We start from the raw sequence: 21,668 nt of genomic DNA, 5'->3' as shown, positions 1-21,668 counted from the left end.
AGTACAGTATTAAATGGCCAGATTGATCACCACTTGGTAAAGCCATGCATTTTATTTAGCCTTTATATGGGAATATGCCATTCAGATTTACATGTAAAAAATCAGCTACAATGCATAAACTTCATAATTTTGTACATATGAATCTCAGTACTGTACCAGAGAGATCTGAAAGTGAAATGAGAATCCCCTGATTACCCATAATCCCAGCCCTATGGTCCCCTTGTGTTCAAACCCATTTTTATACAGTCTATAGTTCTAACATACAAGATCCCTGGCTATGTCAGTCCATGTTTATGATAATACATAAATCACTTATTGAAAATGAGATTCATTTTTATTGTCTTTTGGTTTTAAATATTAATTATATTCCACAAATGTATATACAATTTGCTTTACATACACAAACCAGTAACAACTGAATCACTGTTTCTCCATTCAGACTCCTTATCAACCTTAAATAACAGAACAGGAACATGAAGACAAACGGTGCCGGAATTAGAATTGTGTGAAAATAAAGCACATCACTGGAAAAAGAACAAGTAGTTCGCAAAAATAATAATAAAATAAAACAAATGTACAAATAAAACTCCACAAACCACTCAACAAGTGGGTGGAATGTAAAATTAGCAAACAGTCAGACACAACCTTGTGCATGTACTAATGGATTCATTAAAATAAAGAACCCTACCCCCGATGTTATTAAACCCAGATGAACTGAATGAAAACATAAATCATACTGCAAGTTGTATTGCATATTTGATTTGATTGTTTCTTTTGGCATCTCTTTTGCCGTCATATTTCTTCAGCAGAGAGAACATGCCACACACAGGTTATTCCCAAGGTTATCTCCAATTTCCTCATTCATTTTAATGGGGAAAACGAATAAGACTGCTCATACAATTTGGGAAATGTCATACCTCCCAAAGAGGTGCAAATATGAATTGCTAAAGTAATAGACAATGTATTTTGGAAAGGGCATTACATTAACTTGACACTAGTTCTGGATGGATTTGTGCCAAAGGGAGACCACAAATAAGAAATAGGGCTTCTTTGCTCTAAAGAAATACACAAACTTTTGAATCCGCCAGTACTTTACATGGGAGCCTCTCCCTTTTCACGCTTTAGGCCTGGACTCAAGCTGGAATCAGCCAAGCCAAAGCCTGCAGCATGGCAGAATCTCCAGTTACATCATGTACAACCAGGTCACTACTGCATTGCCACACCCAATGGTGCCATTTTCCCTGCTCAATGAAAATGCCTGGGCTTTGTCTGCTCTTAAAGGTTACCACCTAACACTCAATGAGTAACAACAAAAGCTGTCAGCACTGATACACAAATCAGTCCATATAACAAAAATTAGCAGGGGTATTCACTCCTGCCCCTGGAGAGTAGCAAGGTGGCTGGTTTTCTTTTAAAATAAAAACCTGCTAGACTCATGAAACCAGGTGAGGTGAGATAAATTACAGCAATTGCTTACCCAGTTATCAATTAAGTGCTAAATAACAACAAAAATCTGCTCTGTGCAGTGCTCAGAGTATAGTACATACTCTATAGTATAAACAGATCTCTGAAGTCGAAGGACAGACTGAACTCTGTCACAAGTATAGCAATTCTGCATTCAGAACACTTTCTAGTTCAGTCATTTCTTGCCCTTTCCGAAATGAACAAACAAAAGACAAATGTGAAATGCAACAAAAAAATCTATAAAATCCATGTGTCAATTATCAGATACACTTAGCCTTTTTCCTTCCAATCAATATTATTGCATTGCATGTATAGACATTAATGGCATTTCATAAGATAGAAAATCTATACAGAAGAGCTGTATGGAAAAGCTATTGTCATCCAAAGATCAACACTAGCTATTTTGATGTCAAGAGCATTTGTTCACATTAATTCTGATGTACGGTGGAAAAACACATTCTCATATCTGGTTAGGTTTTGACAGTGTTATTCTTAACTGAGTGTTCATGTCACAATTGTAGAAGTACAAATAGTGGATTGTGTGTTGGCTGTTTCAAATAAAAAAGGCCACACCTGGAACAATGCATATGAAGAAAAAATTCAAAGGACCAAATAGTTTGTGCTGAAATAAACAAATACCTTTCAAATGATAGAGCCATTACATGTAAAGCATATGTACAAGGAAAAAACACATAGAATTACACTATACATACCCTGCTCATCAAATACCCAATTTCCCCACTAACTTCCCTTCCTCATTTTCAGTCTTTGTGCTTAGTTTCTTGTATTTACCGTTTCACCTCCAAAGCTGATGAAGCAAAAAAGGAGAATAAATAAATAGGCAGTTCACACTGCAGCAGTAAGAAAAAATGAGACCCTAACAGAACTGCACTGATGAAGCTGTATGTCCCTCCAGAATCCGGGAGGAACTTGGATCGGTGCGAGTTCTGCCTCTGGCACTGGTACCGCTGTGGGTCGCAGGTCTCCCTGGCACCCTCAGCTTGCGAACTGCTGGTAGAATGCCAGCTTGACTCTCTCGATGTGGTGGCACAGCTTGATGGCTGGGCCCAACTTCAGGCCCATGCACTCCTGCACAGTCGGCAGGGTCAGCAGCAGCAGGGCCTGCCCATCAATCTCCTGACACAAGAGAGCACCGTCACAGGCAGGTAAATAGACATGGCTACAAATAGTACACTTTTACAGACGGGCTTCTCTGAAAGTACATTTCTGTATTACCAGATTCAATTTGCTGTCATAGTTCCCCAATGACAATGATAGGCACACATGCTTAATTAGTGCATACGCTGTCAGTATAATGAGGGACTGGATCTCAGCAAAGACCCTATATTCAATTTGAGTTAGAGTTAAATGCCTCAATTCATTGAAGGTTCAATGGTTCAAAATATTGGTTCAAAATATAACATTTTTATTTTCAATCTTAACATTAAATTGTAGCTAATAAAATGTATGTTGACAAACTCAATGGCTTTAAAAGTAATATTCAACCTGTATTCGATTCAACACGCTTGTGGCCAAATTAATCTGAAGGCTCATATTTCACATGGCTGAAAACAGTTCTCTCATAATCCTGCCCTCTGTTGCGCAGTTAACTCCCTGATAATGCCACGAGAGTGCAGTCATCCCTGTGTCCATAGCAGTTTCTGGTTCCACTGACCTACTTACTAAATATCATAAATGGAATTCTAAATAGAAATCGATATAGCTGTCCCATGTTTTTTTTTTTTTAAAGTGGACCATAAAAGGTCTGAAAGAAGAAAAGGCAAAGCAACTGAAACCACCATGTATGTTCTAGAGAGCGGAATGAGAGAGAACCAGAGATGGGAAAATGCTAAAACTGCGACCTCAGACTAGCCAGGATTCGCTCAGAGCGACATACAGTTGTGTCACGCAGGGAGTAAGGGTTTCGCTTGGCAGGGTATCTCCTGCTTCATTGCTCAATAGCACCATCTGTGAGGCAAGGACTAACTGCCTGCCTTTTGATGGATACACACCCGGAGGCAGCTGGTGCAGACAGATGTCTGGCTCTTAAAGTTTAATAAAGTTTCTTAGGCCAACACTAACATGAGTGTTTTTTGTGACTTTCATTCCCTTAAGGTCAACCAAGTAACTACTGCAAAAACCCTCATTGCTATAAGAGATCCACAAATATATATTTTACGCACAGTATCTGTGCTGACCCTCCTGAGCAGGAAGATGAAACAGTTCTCTGGAATGCTAGGTGTGATTTAAGTGCTTGGGTGCTAGACATAGCTAATTAAAGTAGCTAGCTTTGCGAACTTCACATTGTATGTTTATGCAAAACTTCTGCCCCATGAAATGCTGTGTAGCAAGTCATATTTGTTGTTTATAGCTACTGACAACCCTTGAAGCTGAGTCACAGTAATTCTGGTCTGTGCAGTCTCTGCTCAAGTTGCCAATGTTCACTCCATGTTAGTAAGTTGGTAGAATTGCCAGTACAAGTCTTCAACCAGTCAGTAAAGTTATGCAGGCCAGACTTCTGGGCCGTAGTTTGTTGACCCCTGCGTTCAGATCTCAGAACTCCCATTCCTATTATTGTCACATAAAAATTCCTATGAGCAGTATAATATTGAATTGACAGATTAGTACCTGGTCCAGGAATATGCGTGCCAAAGGGGAGCAGTCAGTGGTCCGTATGAAGCGCACCACATCTGCCACGGTCCACTCCAGAGGACTGCTGTCCAAGATCAGCTTCTCCGGCACCTCACCCCTAGGGCTCTGAAACAAGAGCAACATACAAAACACCAGTCACAACATTCACAGGCTTACAGATATACACAGGCACAATATACAACATTCACAGGCTTACAGATATGCACAGGCACAATATACAACATTCACAAGCTTACAGATATGCACAGGCACAATATACAACATTCATAGTATACACCAGGCACAGTCAGCACACACGGGTGCGAGCGGGTCACCTTTGGCGACGGGGGGCGGTTCTCGTTGTCGGAATAGGATGGGGAGTGGGGCTTGCGGCGACGGCGTGGGCGCCGGCCTGTCTCTGTGGGGGTGGGGGAGGGGGGCTGAGACTTCTTCTCAGACTGCTCCGAATCATCCAGCAGCTCATCCTGCGCCTCAGAGCCTGAATCCTCACTCAGGGAATCGTCCTCGTCCAAGTCCTCCTCCTCGCCACTCCCCTGAGAAATGAGAGTAGTGGAGTCAGGAACGGTCCCATTCCTTCCCAGAATGCAGCACGTTGGGTTTTTTGTTTAACTAGAGGCATTTGCCAGGCGGTTGGAGAGGTACCTGTGGGGAGCCAGCAGGAGTGTTGTCCAGCGAGGTGGAGCGCTTCTTTTTGTGGACGAAGAAATGCTTCCTCCTTTTCCTCCTCTTTCCTACCCTCTTCACCCCGCCCTCCAAGTTGGTGTGTCCGCCTGGCGGCCGTCCAATCCTCTTGCTCTTCTTTTTCCCATAATAATGAGCTGGAGAACAGACGTGTACACACACATAATCATACATACAGCACATTTACCTTCAGTCTCTCCCAGACAAAATGACTCTAAATCTCATAGCAGTGAGTTATAGAGAAAGCCAGTGACTGAGACCATGAAATATGGGGCCTGTTAAATGAATTTGCTGTGGCGAGTGAAAGGCAGACAGACAGGAGCTGAATGGCAGTACTGACTGTATTTGGTCTTGGTGAGCACAGAGCAGTTTTCTGAGCAGCGTTCCAGGACCATGCGCGGTCCGAACAGGTTGGGACAGCACTCCAGCCTGATGCAGGTCTTCCTGCAGAAGTCCGTCACTCGGTCCGCAGTGCGCACAATCTCCACGGTGGCCCGGTAGCTCTTCCCCTTGTACCTGCAGCCAGAACCGCAGAGTAGGTCAGCCAGGCCCAGCACTGCCCAACACGGGTCAACCAGGCCCAGCACTGCCCAACACAGGTCAACCAGGCCCAGCACTGCCCAACACGGGTCAACCAGGCCCAGCACTGCCCAACACAGGTCAACCAGGCCCAGCACTGCCCAACACAGGTCAACCAGGCCCAGCACTGCCCAACACGGGTCAACCAGGCCCAGCACTGCCCAATACGGGTCAACCAGGCCCAGCACTGCCCAATACGGGTCAACCAGGCCCAGCACTGCCCAATACGGGTCAACCAGGCCCAGTACTGCCCACGGTCACACTGCAAAAAAATACTGTCTTAACAACCGTTTAAGTCTCGTAAAATACAATTTTACTCTTTTCTCTGAAGTAGTAAATATTAGCTTGCTCATTTTCAACAAGAAAATTTCAAACTAAACAAGTGAAAAATGTCTAACTAGCTTAAATAATTGTCACAATGTTTGTCTGATTTAACGAAGAAGTCACAGAAATAAGATTAGGGATTGACTTATTCTTTGGTTTTTGCAGTGCGGGTGCGGTCACTCACTTGGCCTTGAGCGTCTCTCCATGGTCCTGCCAGCGAGACTCAGCGTCCAGCTGCAGCTCCCTCAGCACACGGCTGGGCTTGTAGGCCGCGTTAATCAGGAGAGTCAGCACCTGCACAAGGACACAGCCAGGGAGATAAGAATCAATTTAAGCCATAATAAAGGAGAGAACAATTCAAATCAGGAGACAGAGAAGGACAGAGCAAGTGATGAAGGAGAAAGAGAAAGATTGAGGGAATTAAGTAGGGAGAGAAAGGAGAACAAGCCAAGTGGAAATGGACAGGAAAAGTGAATGATTGTGATAGAAGGGAGAAAAGAGAAGGGGAATGAGAGAGATGGAGGGTGAGGGAGAGGGAGAAATCAGTGAAGTGTCTTGTGATACGTTCCGTGTTTAACGGTGATTGATTGAAATCGGCGTGTCTGGTATAGTCCAGCTGGGTTCTGACCTCTTTCAGAACCAACACGCAGTTTCCAGGTCCGACACTCTGAGGCAGCTCCGCAATGCGGCCCTTGTTCAGGTACGGCCCAGAAAAGCAGCGATGGTTGAAGTAGATTTTGGGGCAGCAGTACTTCCCATTGCCCTGTCCTGCTGGTGCAAAGACCAGAAAACAAAGTCACAGTGTCACTAAGGAGGCGGTGAACCACAGAATTCTACAGACTGTTTAGGGCACAGGCAAGGCATCAGTGCGACTGTCACCATTGGCTGAACACTCACCGCCATCTGATTGGCTGTTTTCCTGCTGCTTTATTGTGTCAGGAGGTGTGGCTCTGGGTGGAGCTCTGCTAAAAGGTCAAGCACACACAGGTCAGTGGGATAGGAGACCAAACCCAGGCTAAAATATCATTTAATGGCACTTCATGCAATCATTTTCACCCCCAAAACACTTACTGCTTTTCAGGCTGTACCACTGCTATGCGCCTCTGCTTCTGAACTGTAGAGAAAAAAATGAAAACCGAGATGAATAACTACAACTCTAGCACAAGGCTATGTGCAGAATCATTTATTCATCCTTCAGACTTCAAACTCTCACAATGATAAACAAAAACCGCACAACTCTTATCCCGGCCAGGATTTGTTAAGGCCCTTTTAAAATCGCTAATACTTTAAGTGGGAAGCAACGGGCCTAAACTTGGATCAACTCAGACTATTTTCAAATGGGCAAAGAACAGCCAACTGGCAGCAAAGCCCACAGATTTCCCATCAGGGTTGAGTACTGATGCCAGATAAAGAGACTGCTCTGAGGGACAGTGTGAAAGAGGAGGGGTGACACTCTCCAAATTACAGAATTACAGACAAAAGGTGTGTGTGTGGGGGGGTGGTTAATTTCATTGACAGATCTGAGCAATATAGGATTTCTTCAATTCACAAACAGTTAATTTCCTTTATATTTAAACAGAATTGACTCCGATCCAGTTCAATGTGTGTGTGTGTGCGTGTGTGCATGCTTGTGTGTGTGTGTGCATGCCACTGACCTTGCGGCTTGGAGGGATGTTGAAGCGAATAGCCGTTGGTCTCACACCAGCTGACGGGGAAGATGTCCATAGAGTCCACATGGACGATCAGCTCAGGAATGGCCTGCTTCACCCCTATAAAATGAGGTACACAGATACAGAAAATAAGCAAAACAGAAAGAATATATAACAAATGCCTTAAGAAAACAGCCAAACTGCAACACCACGTCTGAGACTCAATGTGCCACTGTTATCTCGGCTGGCCATTTCCCATAATCCTCAACCACACTGCCTGACCGAGTGCGAGAGGTGGATGGTAACACAGTGATATGGTAACACAGCTGGTGCAGATGAACAAAGTGGCAGTATTGAGAGCAGAAGGTTTGTTACCTTGGTGACTGTGGCGGGACTGATGCAGTAGGGGGAGGAGGGGTCCACCGAGTGCGACAGGTGGAAAGTACGTGTCTGAAGGAGTGCGCTCACCTTCTAGACGAAGCCAGATGTGCTGACCTCTGACCCTGGTGACCACCGCCACGTGAATGTGCTCGGGGGAGAGGGGGTTCACGGCCTCCAGCATCATGGACTCCCCGAGCTCGTGAGCCCCGTCCTCCTGGGGAAGAGGGACAGCGAGGGTGACACGGTGTCAGAGAGTACTGATGGAAGGTAAGCCATATGGATTTATTAAAACGCTTAAAACACTCAATCACACGTCCACACCGCTGGAGGAAAAGCGCTTGACGCAATGCAGAATTTACGACGCCAATCCGTGCGTGAACTGCAGACGCAGCTCCGTCTCAAGCTCCCACTGTATTCTGGCAAATGTTTCCTTTGATAAATGTGTCCTCTCTCGCTATGACATTCCAATTTTGTGCAATTCCAGATACGTGCGCGTTAATCAAACCGGGTAATGGTAATTATAATAGTCATCGGATGACAGTCTGGCATGGGGGATTCAAACAGGATTTACAGAAGGAGCATGAAACAGCCATCGAAGTTTCATTCTTTTGTCAGACAGAAAATACAGCCGTCCTCCCAAATGTTAGTCACAGGATGGTAAACGGGTCAGATGGCAACATTAGGCTCACTCACTGTGGGGAAGCAGTGCAGGGGGGCAGCCTCTGCACCACACTTTTTCAGGTAATCCGCCCAGTCAAAGTCCTGACCCTGGTACCCTGAGCACATGAACAGAGACACACACACACAGGCCATTAATTTACTCTCATTTACCACGAGCACCTTTCACCAGCACCCAAGGGCAGCCTGTTACAACACCAGCATTTTAACACCTAATGCGCACCTGGCAGAGACCTGGGACTATTCATATTTAAGCAATGTTTATGTCGTAGTCTGCAGTATTAGCACATTATAATGTGCACGATGATACATTTATCATTACGCTTTACTAATGGTATCTCCATATATAGAATAAATATGATGTGGATGGTTGCATTTTACATTTCCGTTCAGTCAGTTAGCAGATGCTCTCATCTATAGGGATTTACAAAGTGCACACAGAAAGGTTACATTCTTCTGTGCACACAAACATTTAATTCAGCTCTTTGTCTGCATATTCCGCTTCAAATAAATATGGGTGGCCATCAAAGGGAAGAGATGCAACAACATCCTAGTATTAGTCTGATGAATAATCAGCCATTGCAACAGGTTTAGGATTTTTCCATGTTATCATCTAAAGGGGGGCCACATACCACTTTAAACAATACATTTTTGTTCACACAGAATAGTGCTAGTATGTTCAATTCTGTAAGATGAAACTGAATTATTTTAACGCGCATTTTGACAAACACATTACACATTTTGCATTACTTGTCACTTCCAAATAAGTAAGCTAGACGTCTCCGAGGTAAACTGGAGAAAAAAAGCCTCTTAAAAAAACAAAAAAAAAACAACTCAACAATTAAATGAATGTAAGTGTGTAAAATACTATCAGAACTGACAGGAATGATGGAAAATACTAAGACGCAGACACAGGCTTATCCTTTTAGTAGTGGTGTGTACTATCATGACCCAGACGGGGTGCTCACCGGGCGGGGGACTGAGCTGCACTCCGTTCTTCAGGCTCCACTGCACAGGGAGGATCCCAGCGCTGCCATGGTGACACAGGAAGGAGGCGCCACGCCCTGCCCCGGCCTTCTCCCCCCGTAGATCATCCATTTCCACCAGGAAGAACTTGTCGCTGAACACCTGGACACGACACACGGTTACATCAACTGCTCAAACACCCAACACCACCCCAGGACCTGCACAGTGAGCTCCAACATTCAGACAAGGATTTATCAATCAACCACGCCAGCAACACTGATCTGTAGCTAAATGTTTAGTGCTCTTGCTGGATTCTGTGGTATGGCTTCATAATTCCCAAGGCCATAGGCCCACCTGTGTTACCAACTCAATAACTCCCTAGAGCCTCGGAAGTGATATGGTAACACAGCTGGTGCAGATGAACAAAGTGGCAGTATTGAGAGCAGAAGGTTTGTTACCTTGGTGACTGTGGCGGGACTGATGCAGTAGGGGGAGGAGGGGTCCACCGCCTCCAGTTTCATCCCTTCAGTGAAGCAGTGGGTGGTGATGGCTGGTCTGTCCTGCACATAGAGGGACACAGGCTGGCTAACAGGACTGTGCCGGATGCTTTAGTAAGCTGGCTAACAGGGCTGTGCCTGATGCTTTAGTAAACTGGCTAACAGGACTGTGCCTGATGCTTTAGTAAGCTGGCTAACAGGGCTGTGCCTGATGCTTTAGTAAGCTGGCTAACAGGGCTGTGTCTGATGCTTTAGTAAGCTGGCTAACAGGGCTGTGGCTGATGCTTTAGTAAGCTGGCTAACAGGGCTGTGGCTGATGCTTTAGTAAGCTGGCTAACAGGGCTGTGGCTGATGCTTTAGTAAGCTGGCTAACAGGACTGTGGCTGATGCTTTAATAAACTGGCTAACAGGGCTGTCCCCTGATGCTTTAGTCAGCTGGCTAACAGGGCTGTGCCTGATGCTTTAATAAACTGGCTAACAGGACTGCCTGATGGAAGGGAAAGGGGAAAACTACAAATTGCAAACAGAAAAAAATAGGGGAACCAGAACAGAGAACGGGACCAAATGAAGAAACAGGAAACCCCTGACAGGAAACTCGGAGGTTTAAAGCACCCAAGCCTGTGTCCGGTGGATTAAAAGGTCAAACAGAGGCCACAAAGGCACAGCGGAGTCTTCATATCCAGGATGTAGAAATGGACCTACATTTATAACCCGATGCAGAAAGCTCTGTGGGGGACAGAAGCGCTGCAGGGAAACGAAGACGGCTCTGCCTGAGATTGTTACCTTAAAGAGGTCCTCGGTGATGGCTGAGTCTTGCGGCTGTGCACTGATTCTCTGTCGAACCTCTTCCCACTCCTCCTCGCTGCGAAGGCCCCGCAGCGCTGCAACACACCACACCACAGCCGATCACATGGAGAACTAGGCAAACACTTAACACAGCATATGTACACAGCACACACAATAAACTGCACGGCCAAAGTACAGAGAGCCTAATATCTAATCAAATATATGACAGTTTCACACAGATGTCTAGTGAGGAACAATGGTTATTATGGCTGTCATACAGTTTTGTGATATAATATGCTGCTGGCTAATAGTCCATTCTATTGTAATCTCATTGCCATGGCATTGTTGTTTTATGGATTCTACTAGCATAAAAAAAGAAGTAATGTTCGTGAAGAAATTAATTATGAATTAGAATTTTTCAAAAGCATAAATGTGTTTACCACCTTGGCCTGGAAAGGCACTGATGGCTTTGCTTTTGAGGGAGTGGTCTATGGCCTCAGCATGATTTTTCTACCACAGAATTGGCACAAAAGGAATAACAAGGGAGATAATGTGACTGTCACTGACCAGCAGGTGGAGCCAGTGAGCAGCCGTGCTCTTGTGCCCAGCCGAGAGGGTGGAGGAAGGGGTGCAGGTAGAAGACCCAGCGCCGGGCGTGTTTTTGGGGTAGCCCCTCGGCGCCAGCGTAGCACAGACGCAGACGGCCCCCCACGTTCTCCTCGATCACCGCCACCCAAGCTGCCCCCGGGTCCTCCCCGTCCTGCAGCTCCACACTCGAACCCGAGGCCAGCAGGTCCAACGGGTTTTTACCTCGATGGGGCTGAGGCAAACAGAGAGACAAAGTGTTGATAATAATTACTACACCCATGCTTGGCTCAAAATAATGTTTGTTTAAGATCACAGAACAGGTCGTCTTCTGTGTCTATCGTGTTACATGCAGGTGCTATGCTCACTCACCCCCTCTAGCAGGTGGGCAGGGGCACTACAAGCCTCTGACAGAGCCGTCTCCAGGAGCGATTCCCAGTTCTCGTGCTTCTCCCGGACACCTAAAAGAAGGGCCAGCAAATCAGTGAAGCAGAGGTGTCATCTACTACTGTGCAAGAATCGGTTTTATCAATAGAAGTGGGACCCACATCAGACATTGCTGGGGTTTCCATCCTATTTTAATGCACATTTTGAATTCGCACATTGGTAAACCTGAGTGGAAACAACTGAAATCCAAAAAAGCAACAAAATATGTTGCATATGAATGAAAAGAAGATGGATCAAGGGTGATGGAAAGAGATTTTTAAAATAAATGATGACGAAACGGGGACCTAAGTACATGCTTCCGATCGAGAAAGCTCAGAAATGCAGGCTGGCACTTTGATTATGCAATCTTGTAGCACCCTCTGCAGAATATTTGCATAACAGTAGTTGATGGAAACACACACTGATTTGCATTTTGTTTTGCCGACTTTTTTGCCGAGAAATTTGCTTAACATGGGGAAACAGTTGGACGGAAACTTCGGGACACTTCTATGGAGAGCTTCCTGAAACCTTTGACATATCTAGCCAACACTTACAAGAGGTTCCTGCTCTCTTTGCTTTGCTGTGCTGCCTCCACTAGTATTTTAATGTATTTTTACTTAGAACTGGTACATAACAGCAGACTAAGGACAGCATGTTGTCAAAAGTACAGTGATGCCTGAAAACAAAAAGGCAAAAAGTGTAATATTTACTCCCATTAATTACATTTTTAGTATCAGTTATCCATGGCCATGAACATGACGTCTAACTGTACTGACTTGAGCATTGGCTAAGTCAATACAGTTATGGCAAGTCAAACTACAAGTGAAGCATGATTACAAGAGATATGATGGAGCCACAACAATCAAACATCAAAATGGAGATACGAGTGCAACAGGAAAGTGCTAGAAGTACAGGAAAAGCGATACTAGATTGGAGGCACCCTTGCAGTGGAGTAGCGTTAGAGCTAGTCGAAGTACGGAGATGCATCTTCACACTGCAGTGGAAAGAGTTCGTTCCACCACTGGGGAGCTAGGGTGGGGAAGCCCTGCGGTCAGGACCAGCACTGACCTTCGGGTGGTTTCAACGGTTGACCATGCTGTCGACTCCAGCCCACGGGGTGCAGGTCAGCGGTCATGATGTCGCACCAGAAGTCAGCACGGCGGTCGTCCAGGTAGCCCTCGTAGCGCAGGAGCAGCAGCTGGCTGCAGGTGGTGACGATGCTGGCGAGCCAGTAGCCCGCGTCAGCCTCTCCCCGAACCCGCACCTCCAGCTTCATGCCCGGGCTCAGGCCGGTCTGCAGGCTGAGGTCAACCTTGGGGGAGGGGTGGAGGGCACTGTTCACTCAGCACAGCAGTGGCCATGTGGCTGAACTGTCCCAGTGTGGGAACACAGGCCCAGGATTTCTCACATATAAGAACACCGAGGTGTTTTGACATTCTGGGTCAATGTTTTTAGTTACAATTACAATTTCACTTAAACTGTCACTGAAACTTAAAGGCACAATAGGTAAGATTTTTGTGTTAAAACATTGTTACAAGACCATTGTAAATCCCTTCCTATCATTGAAAAAAGGTCATTGACATGTTGACTCATCCTCTGCCTGTGTTTATAGTCCTAAAGATTTGGGTTTCAAAATATACAGCTGATGCTCCAACACTCTGTACCAAAACATTGTACAGTTGTACAATAATTCAAGCTCATAGGTTGAAAATTGGTTCTAATTGCCACAGCCAATGGCATTTCAACAGCAGTGCTTTCACAGAGAAGAGGGAGGGATAAACAGTATTGTGGTTTCTAGGGTGTTTGTTGCTGCAATTCCTCTCTTGACCATTAGGGGTTCGATACTACCTACTGTACTTTTAACTATTGGAGGATATAATGACTGAATCCAAGTTTAGCTCACACCTAGAGTGGCTTGAGCACAGGGTTTGGTAGGTTTTATTGTTCGTCAGCATTAAATACATTAATTAAACCAACTAACTATTCAGCAAACTGACTTACTTTAAAGAGTTGTTTATATTTGTTGTAAGACAAAACCAGCAAACAAAGTGGCTCACCTTGGCCAGAGTTGGCTATCCCTGGCTAAGAAGATATTGACATCTGAGGATAATGTAAAAAAACAAATGAAGAAAAGGCTTTTGCCTATTTTTGTAGACCTGTTTTTTCTGGTGTTTTCCTCAAACTAGAGTACATGTAAAGTGGATAGTTTGGGGAGGGACTCACATGTTTGAAGGCATGGTGGGGCACTGCCAACAAACTGTTCTCCTCCAGGAAATCATCCCAGTTGAAGTCCCCCTCATCCTGCCCGGAGCCCCCATCTGAAATGCGTAGTATTTATTATACCCTTATTGATCTGGTTGCACCACCAATCCAACATCACCTGCACACCCTCTCCTTACTCAGCAAATATACACACATTTACACTGACCCCACCCTCTGCTCATGAGTTCAAAGGTGATACATCAAGCACAGTAATACCTTGGTAACAAAAAGAACATCATACTGGTTTTCCAAACTCACCAGACTCCACTGGCTCACGGTTCATTTTGGCACCCCCTGGTGGCCACGTCCCAGTGTTGCAGGCCCAGCACTGTTCTCATACACCGGCCAGACCCTCTCACAGCTGTGCACTACAAAAGAGACAGGTGGGAAAGAGAAAGGAAGAGTGGTGGAAAAACCATTTAAATAATCTAAATGACCTTTACAATGGCTGTTTCAGCAAAACAATGGTTTCTCTGTTGTGCCCAAAAATTCTAATGTCATATCAACCCTACACTAACCCAGAAGGGCTTTGAATTAAACAGGGAAATATAACACATAAACAAACATGCCCATTCCCACAGGAAGCTCCTCTACTGTATCTCTTTAGCATTCCCCCTGGTTGGCAGCCTTTGGTTGGTACAGTAAATGTGTGCTGAAGTACAAGTGCGATGCGTCTGAAGTTCAAGGGTAACTCGTCTCCCTGCAATTTCACACTCACTCCCAGCGCCCGAAAATTCTTCCATCTGAGTGAACAAGGCCTTGCTGAAGTACTCCGTTACAGTTTGGTCAAAAGCTGTAGTAAATGTTTGATTTAGGGCAGGCCTGCGCGATGATCGGCGCTGAACACAGTGTTCACACTCTCTCTACCCCCTGTCAGAGACGATCAGCACTGAGCCCGTCTCTTGCGGGATTAGCGCCCAGCTTAGCCGGGACATCAGGGAGTGTGGCTGCAGGCCGCATCCACAGCACTGCGCAGGCCACATCCACTGCAGCGCGCTCAGACCGTCCCTCTCAGTGAGGTCTGTCCGGGGATGCTGGGGGGATGACGTCTAAGAGTGCAGCAGACACCGTCAAACGAAGGTTTTGTTTGGTGGGACTTTTGGAAGGGTGGGGAGTCCATTTGATTGACGTCATGAAAAATGGATAGCAGGTTGATAAGAGTGAGGGGGAAGGGGAAGAATGCATGCGGTCACATGAAGACGTTGATTGGAGGGGAACGGATAATTGAGATATATTTCATCAACACTATTGGTTTCAATTTTCATTTGCACCGATGATGTCATATTAAAAGTAAAGTAGTTTTCCAGGAAGTGGATGGAAAAAAACTTTAGTGTAAGAATACACAAGTCTTACAATTCTATGAATCTTATGGAATATATATTAAGACATGTTCATATGGTTACGAAGAATTGACCAAATTGAGGAAAAAGTGCATTTTGATTCAGTTTGTCTTTGACGGTTACTGCTGGAACCATGAAACACACGTCACCTCTCAGAGGGTAGGTATATGCTGAGAGAGACAAAGCAGAGAAGCACGCAGAACAGAGACTAGGAAACGCTCATGAGAAACACAAAAGACCTGCTAACTGTCATCCACCTGGTCACAGCGCACTACAGACTCAGCACAGAAACAAACATTAAGTAACAAAAAAACAAAACAAATAACATTCTTTCTCCTGCCAGAAGTGCTCACAACTGGGAGGTCAAAGTTTGTCAAAACAGACTTCTTTTACCGCATTAGTCACACTCCCACTCACGCTCTCCCGCCCTCGTTTTACATCTCTGACTATGGGACACAGGCACAAATGCACATTTAAAAGCCTTTTGAGAGATTAATGAGGCTTTTATTTCATGCTACTTGCAAAACAAAGCAAACTGCAGGAAATGCACACTGCGAAGGACAGCAAAAAGACGCAACAGGTGCGTGCTTCCAGCGGCACGCATGGGACTAATTGTGGAGAGAGTGTATGCGCACACGCACACACACACGCACACACAATATGCAGGCCCACATGGTGCGTACGGTCGGCATTCATGGACAGACCTGGACACTAAGTGCTCTGCTCTACAATCACTTTTTGAAAAGCTATTAGAGACTCAGCGAACAAAAGAACTACAGAACACGGGGAGGGCGAGTATTGGGGAGAGGGGGAAGAAGACAGAGAAAGGGGGTGAGAGGGAGAGAATATCAGACATTGGACCAAGGCTTGGAGTGGGAGCTGGGGAGGGCGATTGTTTTGATGTGGGGCTCTCATTTAAATGTGTAAGAGAGTTGTGGGGGTCCCGGGAAGCACAGAGAGCGAGCGAGGGGAGGCAGGATTAGGCAGGGTCTCCCCAGCCCGGACCCTCTGCTTGCACGCCCGTCCGGGGGGCTTTGTGCTACCACTCCAAACAACCAAAACCGGAGGGGTGCACCCTCCCCCTCCAATAAAAGAAGAGGGGACCCAAGCGCTCCGACTGGGAAAGGACATTTTCAACAAAGAGCACCCAGCCAGGCCCCAAACACATTCACTCTTTGGACTCTTGGGGGAATATGATGTCAAATGATTGCTAGCAGTGAAAATACCATGACCAGACCTCAACTAAATGAATAGACTACTGATATATGCTTTAAAAAGTCTCCCTTGCTCACTTCTTCACAGTTCAGAGAGAGATTCTACCAAGAATGAGCTGGATGTTAAAGCTGGAAGATCTAACAGAGTTACTGATATTCTACAAGGGGAGGTATGGAATACTGACTTGTAACATGCGCCATTCTTCAGAATGACACCTATACATTACCGTCTCTGTCTCTCCCAAAGTCTGAGGCAGCGACCATACCCATGAACCCATAATATTCCATAGAAAGGCAAGCACATATCCACACACAAAAAGCAGACAAAAACAAATCCAAGACAAAGTACAAGCACAACACATTCAAGGTTAGACCATACCCTTCAGAAAGAGGAGCCCATATGCATGTACACACACAGGGAAGACTAAACACACTCTCTCTCCACACACAAACACAATGGCTGTCTATTCAAACGGGCCGTCAGGTTGTCTTTGTGAGCACTGATATCTTTATTAATATTGAAATGAGTGTCCGGCAGCTCGGCTCATTCACCCTGCCCTTTCTGCACAATCAGTCAGGATCAGCCACAACAACACGTCCAGAGAACTTTCTTTGTGCCCGGCTTCAGCCTCCGCAGAGCCTCTTCTCAACACTACGGACAAAGGCCACTCATTGGCATCTGTGACTCCATCACATTGAAAATACCTATTTATCTCATTCATCTAGTTCTTGCAGCAAACAAAATGTTGCAGATCACATTAAGTACGTATATCTTTGATTACGATATTTGGGGATTACTTTAGTCCTACAAAATTGGAACAAAGCTATAGTGCTATATGCCTGGTTACAAAAAAAAAAAGCAAAGTTTATTTAACATTTATATTCAAAAACCACTTCGGTTGATATTCTATCATGCGATACACTGCAAAGTTCCAAAGAGACTGAGAACCCAGAACCCAAGAAAAGAAAATGGAAAAACCCCCAATTGCATCAGTGTTCAAGAATATCCAAAAATATTTTGACATCTAAAAAAGTACAGTATGAAGACGGTAGAAATACCAGAGCCAGTTCAAAGTCTGCCATCCCTGACTGAGTGGCTTTTGTATTGACAAGTTAGGAAAACCCGCAATTATTGACAGAAAGTAACAGACTGAACCGGGCAGGAGAAACACAACAGCGCAGCCTAGAGGTAAGGCTTCCCCGATAGCACACGGCACTCTTTAAACATGGCTGTTCTTTGCACACTGCAGTACCAGTGCAGCAGCAATACAGTGCACAGCACAGTGTTCTCTTAATGTGGAAAAGAGATGAACATCTCTGTAAAAGTCCCTCAGCTTCCTGATGTGTCAACAGCTCCTGAAGCTGGAAACACTCAAGCCATCCTTAGACATCCCATCCTTTCTGTAGGCTCTTTTCTTCAACACACAACAACAAAGTAATAATGCACTGAAAAAGATGGTGAAGCTTATCGTTGTATTAAACATTACAGACAGACTCAACACCTAAGACTCACCTCCTAAACAAGGCAGACTTTTACCATTTACCTTTTAGCTAGTTGAGGCTACAATCCTGGCCAACTACATTATAATAGAGAAACAAGCCTCACAACAAACTATATTGGAAGTGACTGGTCTAATCCGAGCCAGGGCTGCATGGAATAGACTAGCAGGAAGCAGACCTCACTTTCACTTTCATTCTCTTCTGTGTGCAAGTTTCTCTGAGCCTCCAGCACATTCCACTGCAAGAGCTAACAACATCCCATAACTGACAAGACAGCACACACTCAAACACATGAAAAGCCTTCAGACCCGTTGGCTCTTTCCTCAGGTAACAAGACTGGCAATCATCCTCCCACTCTCTGTAGGAAAATATGTAGGCTATAAAAAAAAAACAATTTGTGTTGTTATACCTGAATATTTTACTAGTTAACAATACAATTCTGAATTTAACAAACAATGTGTTTATATTTCCATATTGCCATTTCCAACAAAAGGATTTCAGCCCTTGTCCTAAAATGGGGTGAAATTTTAAACTATATTAAAAAGTGTTACATTCATATACTTAATCGTTATGCATAAACAGAACAAAAATCCAAAAGTAGCCTGCATAATTTTACACAATAAAATTATCAAACATCATTTTATGGCCAATCAGCATTTCTTCAGTTCACTCTCATTGCAATTCTCCAATTAAATGAAATGGCCCCTTCTTCAAAGATGATTTATGCATTAAACGTAGCCATTATTATACCCCCTGAACAATAGAAATCATGTAGCTGTGTCCTCGGTTTTCTGACCGAGTCCCGTTCGCGTGGAACGAGGCCAAGAGGGCGTATTTTCCATTTCTGCACACTAAATTGTTTTCAGATACCGGCCCATCGGCCGCTACATCCTAGAGTTTACACACAGGTGCTCCCGTTGTGTGCTCGCGGGCTTCTCAAAGGCCTCTGCAGAGACATCATCACGCAGAAACGGGAGTCAATCTGAACTTCGACCGTTGACGAGGACCCACGCGGGATTAGGACATCTCACGCCGACAAAGTGTGTTTGTTCATGAAGTTGCGGTCACGACAAAATATCGCAACCAGTAAACCTGGCAAGATAACTCGACAAAATGTAATGTTGGTTATGTCTAGAATGTTAATTAAAATTAAGAAGTCTAACTTGGAACGTTGTCTGACTTGGTCACAAACAATTTGGCTAACGTTAGCAAAGACTGCAGGACAGTCCTCGAGACTGCGAGCTTTATATTTGAGTTGCAACGTCAATGCAAAATAGTTTATTTTAAATTGATATTTGTAGCTGTAGAACAACATACTATTCTGGGTGATAACATTTACATGCCGTGGTTTAAGTGGACTTCAGGTTGACAGTCTTGTGATCCGAAGGAACAGGTTTTGAGTCGTTAGGCTATGCGGTCTACTTTGTACAGCAAGCTGGCTACCCGACTTGTCACCCTCGTGTTGATCACATCGTCTCGTGTAACGTTAACACACTAGGACGGAGCGTTCAGACGTATACTTTTCTATTAAAAATGGTCTGGACAAAAACATTAAATAGGTTATTTCAGATAATTTACATCTTGTACCGCCATTTTACGAGTAAACCACATTTGCTAAAGTTAGCACTTTAAAGTTGGAGAACCAGCTGCACAAATTATTGGTGTTATTTAACCACTAAGGTAAGCAATTAGCATGCTAGCTACAATTTCAAAATGGGTATAAAGTTAACGATGGGTACGGACATTATTATGGTTTGCTATTCAGCCATCTGCGTGGGCAGCATATCATTTTAAATACATGCAAATCTATATGAATGTCATTTATTTTGGTAAAACATGATTGGGATATTTGCAATGAATCTACAGAGTAGCTCAGTAATCAAGTAAATCAGGTACGAAATGGAGTTACAGTATGTTTAACCTTGATTTCGAACAGAAGCTTCCAGTCGCTGATGACTGATGACACAACATTCTAGCACTGTCCGTATATTCGGCTATCCACTTGATTTTAGCGATATACCGTAGCTAACACAATCGACGATCGTCCAACTTTAACACCCGAAGAAATGTCAGAATGAAAGGCATCGAACAATGAAAAGAAAAACAGAAATGTTCCATACATATATTTACATACATTTTCTATTCTTGCAGTTCGTGCAATGCATTTAAGAGAACTGTCCCTGTCGAGCGCGGCTGAGAAACTGCCTCAATTGACCGTGCTCAGTTAGCGCTTGTGACCAAGTTACTGAAACGTCAGAGCTTGTGCTTTAGCAATAGGGGCGCTTGCACTCTATTGAGCACAACCCAGGTTTTTAGAAACGGGAAAAAAGACACAGGAGCCACCAAAATGCACGAACTCGCATTCGCCCGTTAGCACAGGAGGTACTCTACTGAAGTAATTAGTCCCCAAATGTTTGTCTCACCTGTTCCGAGTTTTTCCAAGTCGATTTCAGATGCTGTGTCTCCGTCCGCCTCTCCGTTCACTGCCTCATTCCAATATGGCACAGTCTATGACTGCGCATGCTCAGCCGCCTAAATACACATCGACTTTCTCAAACTGGGGCTGCCAAAACCACACTCGGCTTCGCGCGCTGGAAAAGGACTTCGTCACGTTCACTTACGCACAATTTTTAAGAGCAAATCAGTAAGCCATATTTTAACAAAGGAAAAAAATATCCGCTGCAATTCATGGTGGATAGAGTTTGCAGTGAAGCATAATCTTTGTTTTCAACGCCGTTTATGATGGTAGCAGGCATTAAGCACATTGACCCACTCAGACGCCTTCAAGGATAAACCATTAATCATGTAACTACGTTTGATATAGGGATGCATTAATACAATATCATATTGGTTTTACTCTCGCAAAAATCACGCTAGAAAACAATAAACAACATGCATAAACCAATATAGTGAAAACGGTTTGTTATAGTCTTCTGAGATGTTTTGTGTGTTGCTGCTACGAATCCAATTTTTCCTACTTTTAATTCGCATTTTACAGAAGAACATCATTATGCATCAAAACGATTTTTTCTTTTTTTGTATTCATCAAATTATTATTTTTCTGCATCACAGACACCGCGGTTTAATTGTCTATTTTTAATTCATAATCTCCCCAAATATATAGGCTATCTAGGCTAATATCAGTCATGTGTTTTGTGTCATAAACAATTTTTAGGTGATGATAATGTACAGAAGCGCGTTGCACCTGCTTCATTCGTCTGCAAACGGTAGCCTCGTGTCAGGCTAGCTTAACGTTATGCAATATTTCCCCGAATTTAAAGTCAGGATTTGTTTGGTTTTGCAGTATAATAATCATCCAGACCTATGCGCAATTACAGGGCATTCGCGAAATTGGTGAGCGATTTGAAATGGCATCCCCAGTATGGACTGACTATTGGCCACAACACGTGTTTTATAATAAGACTGAACTCCTCCTTTCATTTTCACTATCAGGCTCTTGCGGTTTAGCCTATTCTCTTTTCCAGAACCTTCCTTTAGATTAAGGTCTAAAGGCGATTTTGTTTATTTTACCTGTCTAATAAAGTACACTAAGTATGTGTGGTCTTACAGACTGGTATATCTTGGTTATTGACGAGCAAAACTGACGTCCCATGTTCTGCCGCAGTTTAGTTTCCATTTTCGTTTCTTCCCCTTTGGAACGAAACCCCACCAAAATGTGGTGAA

At 44.3% G+C, this 21,668-nt stretch overlaps 1 protein-coding gene across 5 annotated transcripts; it reads right to left on the bottom strand.

Moving 5' to 3' along the window:
* Positions 1-30: 30 nt before the first annotated feature.
* LOC133138180 (scm-like with four MBT domains protein 1) lies at positions 31-20,482 on the bottom strand. 5 transcript variants are annotated; one of them, XM_061256713.1, is made up of 21 exons: positions 20,408-20,482; positions 14,189-14,298; positions 13,892-13,986; positions 12,737-12,980; positions 11,615-11,703; positions 11,225-11,477; positions 10,655-10,752; positions 9,833-9,934; positions 9,377-9,536; positions 8,424-8,506; positions 7,818-7,944; positions 7,356-7,469; positions 6,772-6,814; positions 6,598-6,665; positions 6,329-6,471; positions 5,885-5,994; positions 5,138-5,313; positions 4,759-4,934; positions 4,431-4,649; positions 4,093-4,221; positions 31-2,601 (listed from the first exon to the last, which is right to left on the bottom strand). In XM_061256713.1, exons 2-21 carry the CDS (start codon positions 14,211-14,213, stop codon positions 2,461-2,463), a joined length of 2,595 nt encoding a protein of 864 aa, XP_061112697.1. In that variant the 5' UTR covers positions 14,214-14,298; positions 20,408-20,482; the 3' UTR covers positions 31-2,460. The 5 variants fall into 5 exon arrangements, with proteins under 5 accessions (XP_061112697.1, XP_061112700.1, XP_061112701.1 ...); XM_061256716.1 differs by having other exon boundaries at positions 6,329-6,468; XM_061256717.1 differs by having other exon boundaries at positions 6,598-6,662.
* Positions 20,483-21,668: the final 1,186 nt, after the last annotated feature.

This window comes from Conger conger, chromosome 10, assembly GCF_963514075.1.
Source record: "Conger conger chromosome 10, fConCon1.1, whole genome shotgun sequence".
Classification (NCBI taxonomy): Eukaryota; Metazoa; Chordata; class Actinopteri; order Anguilliformes; family Congridae; genus Conger; species Conger conger.
The sequence above is the reverse complement of the archived record's forward strand: the minus strand, read 5'-3'. Positions and strand labels throughout refer to the sequence as shown.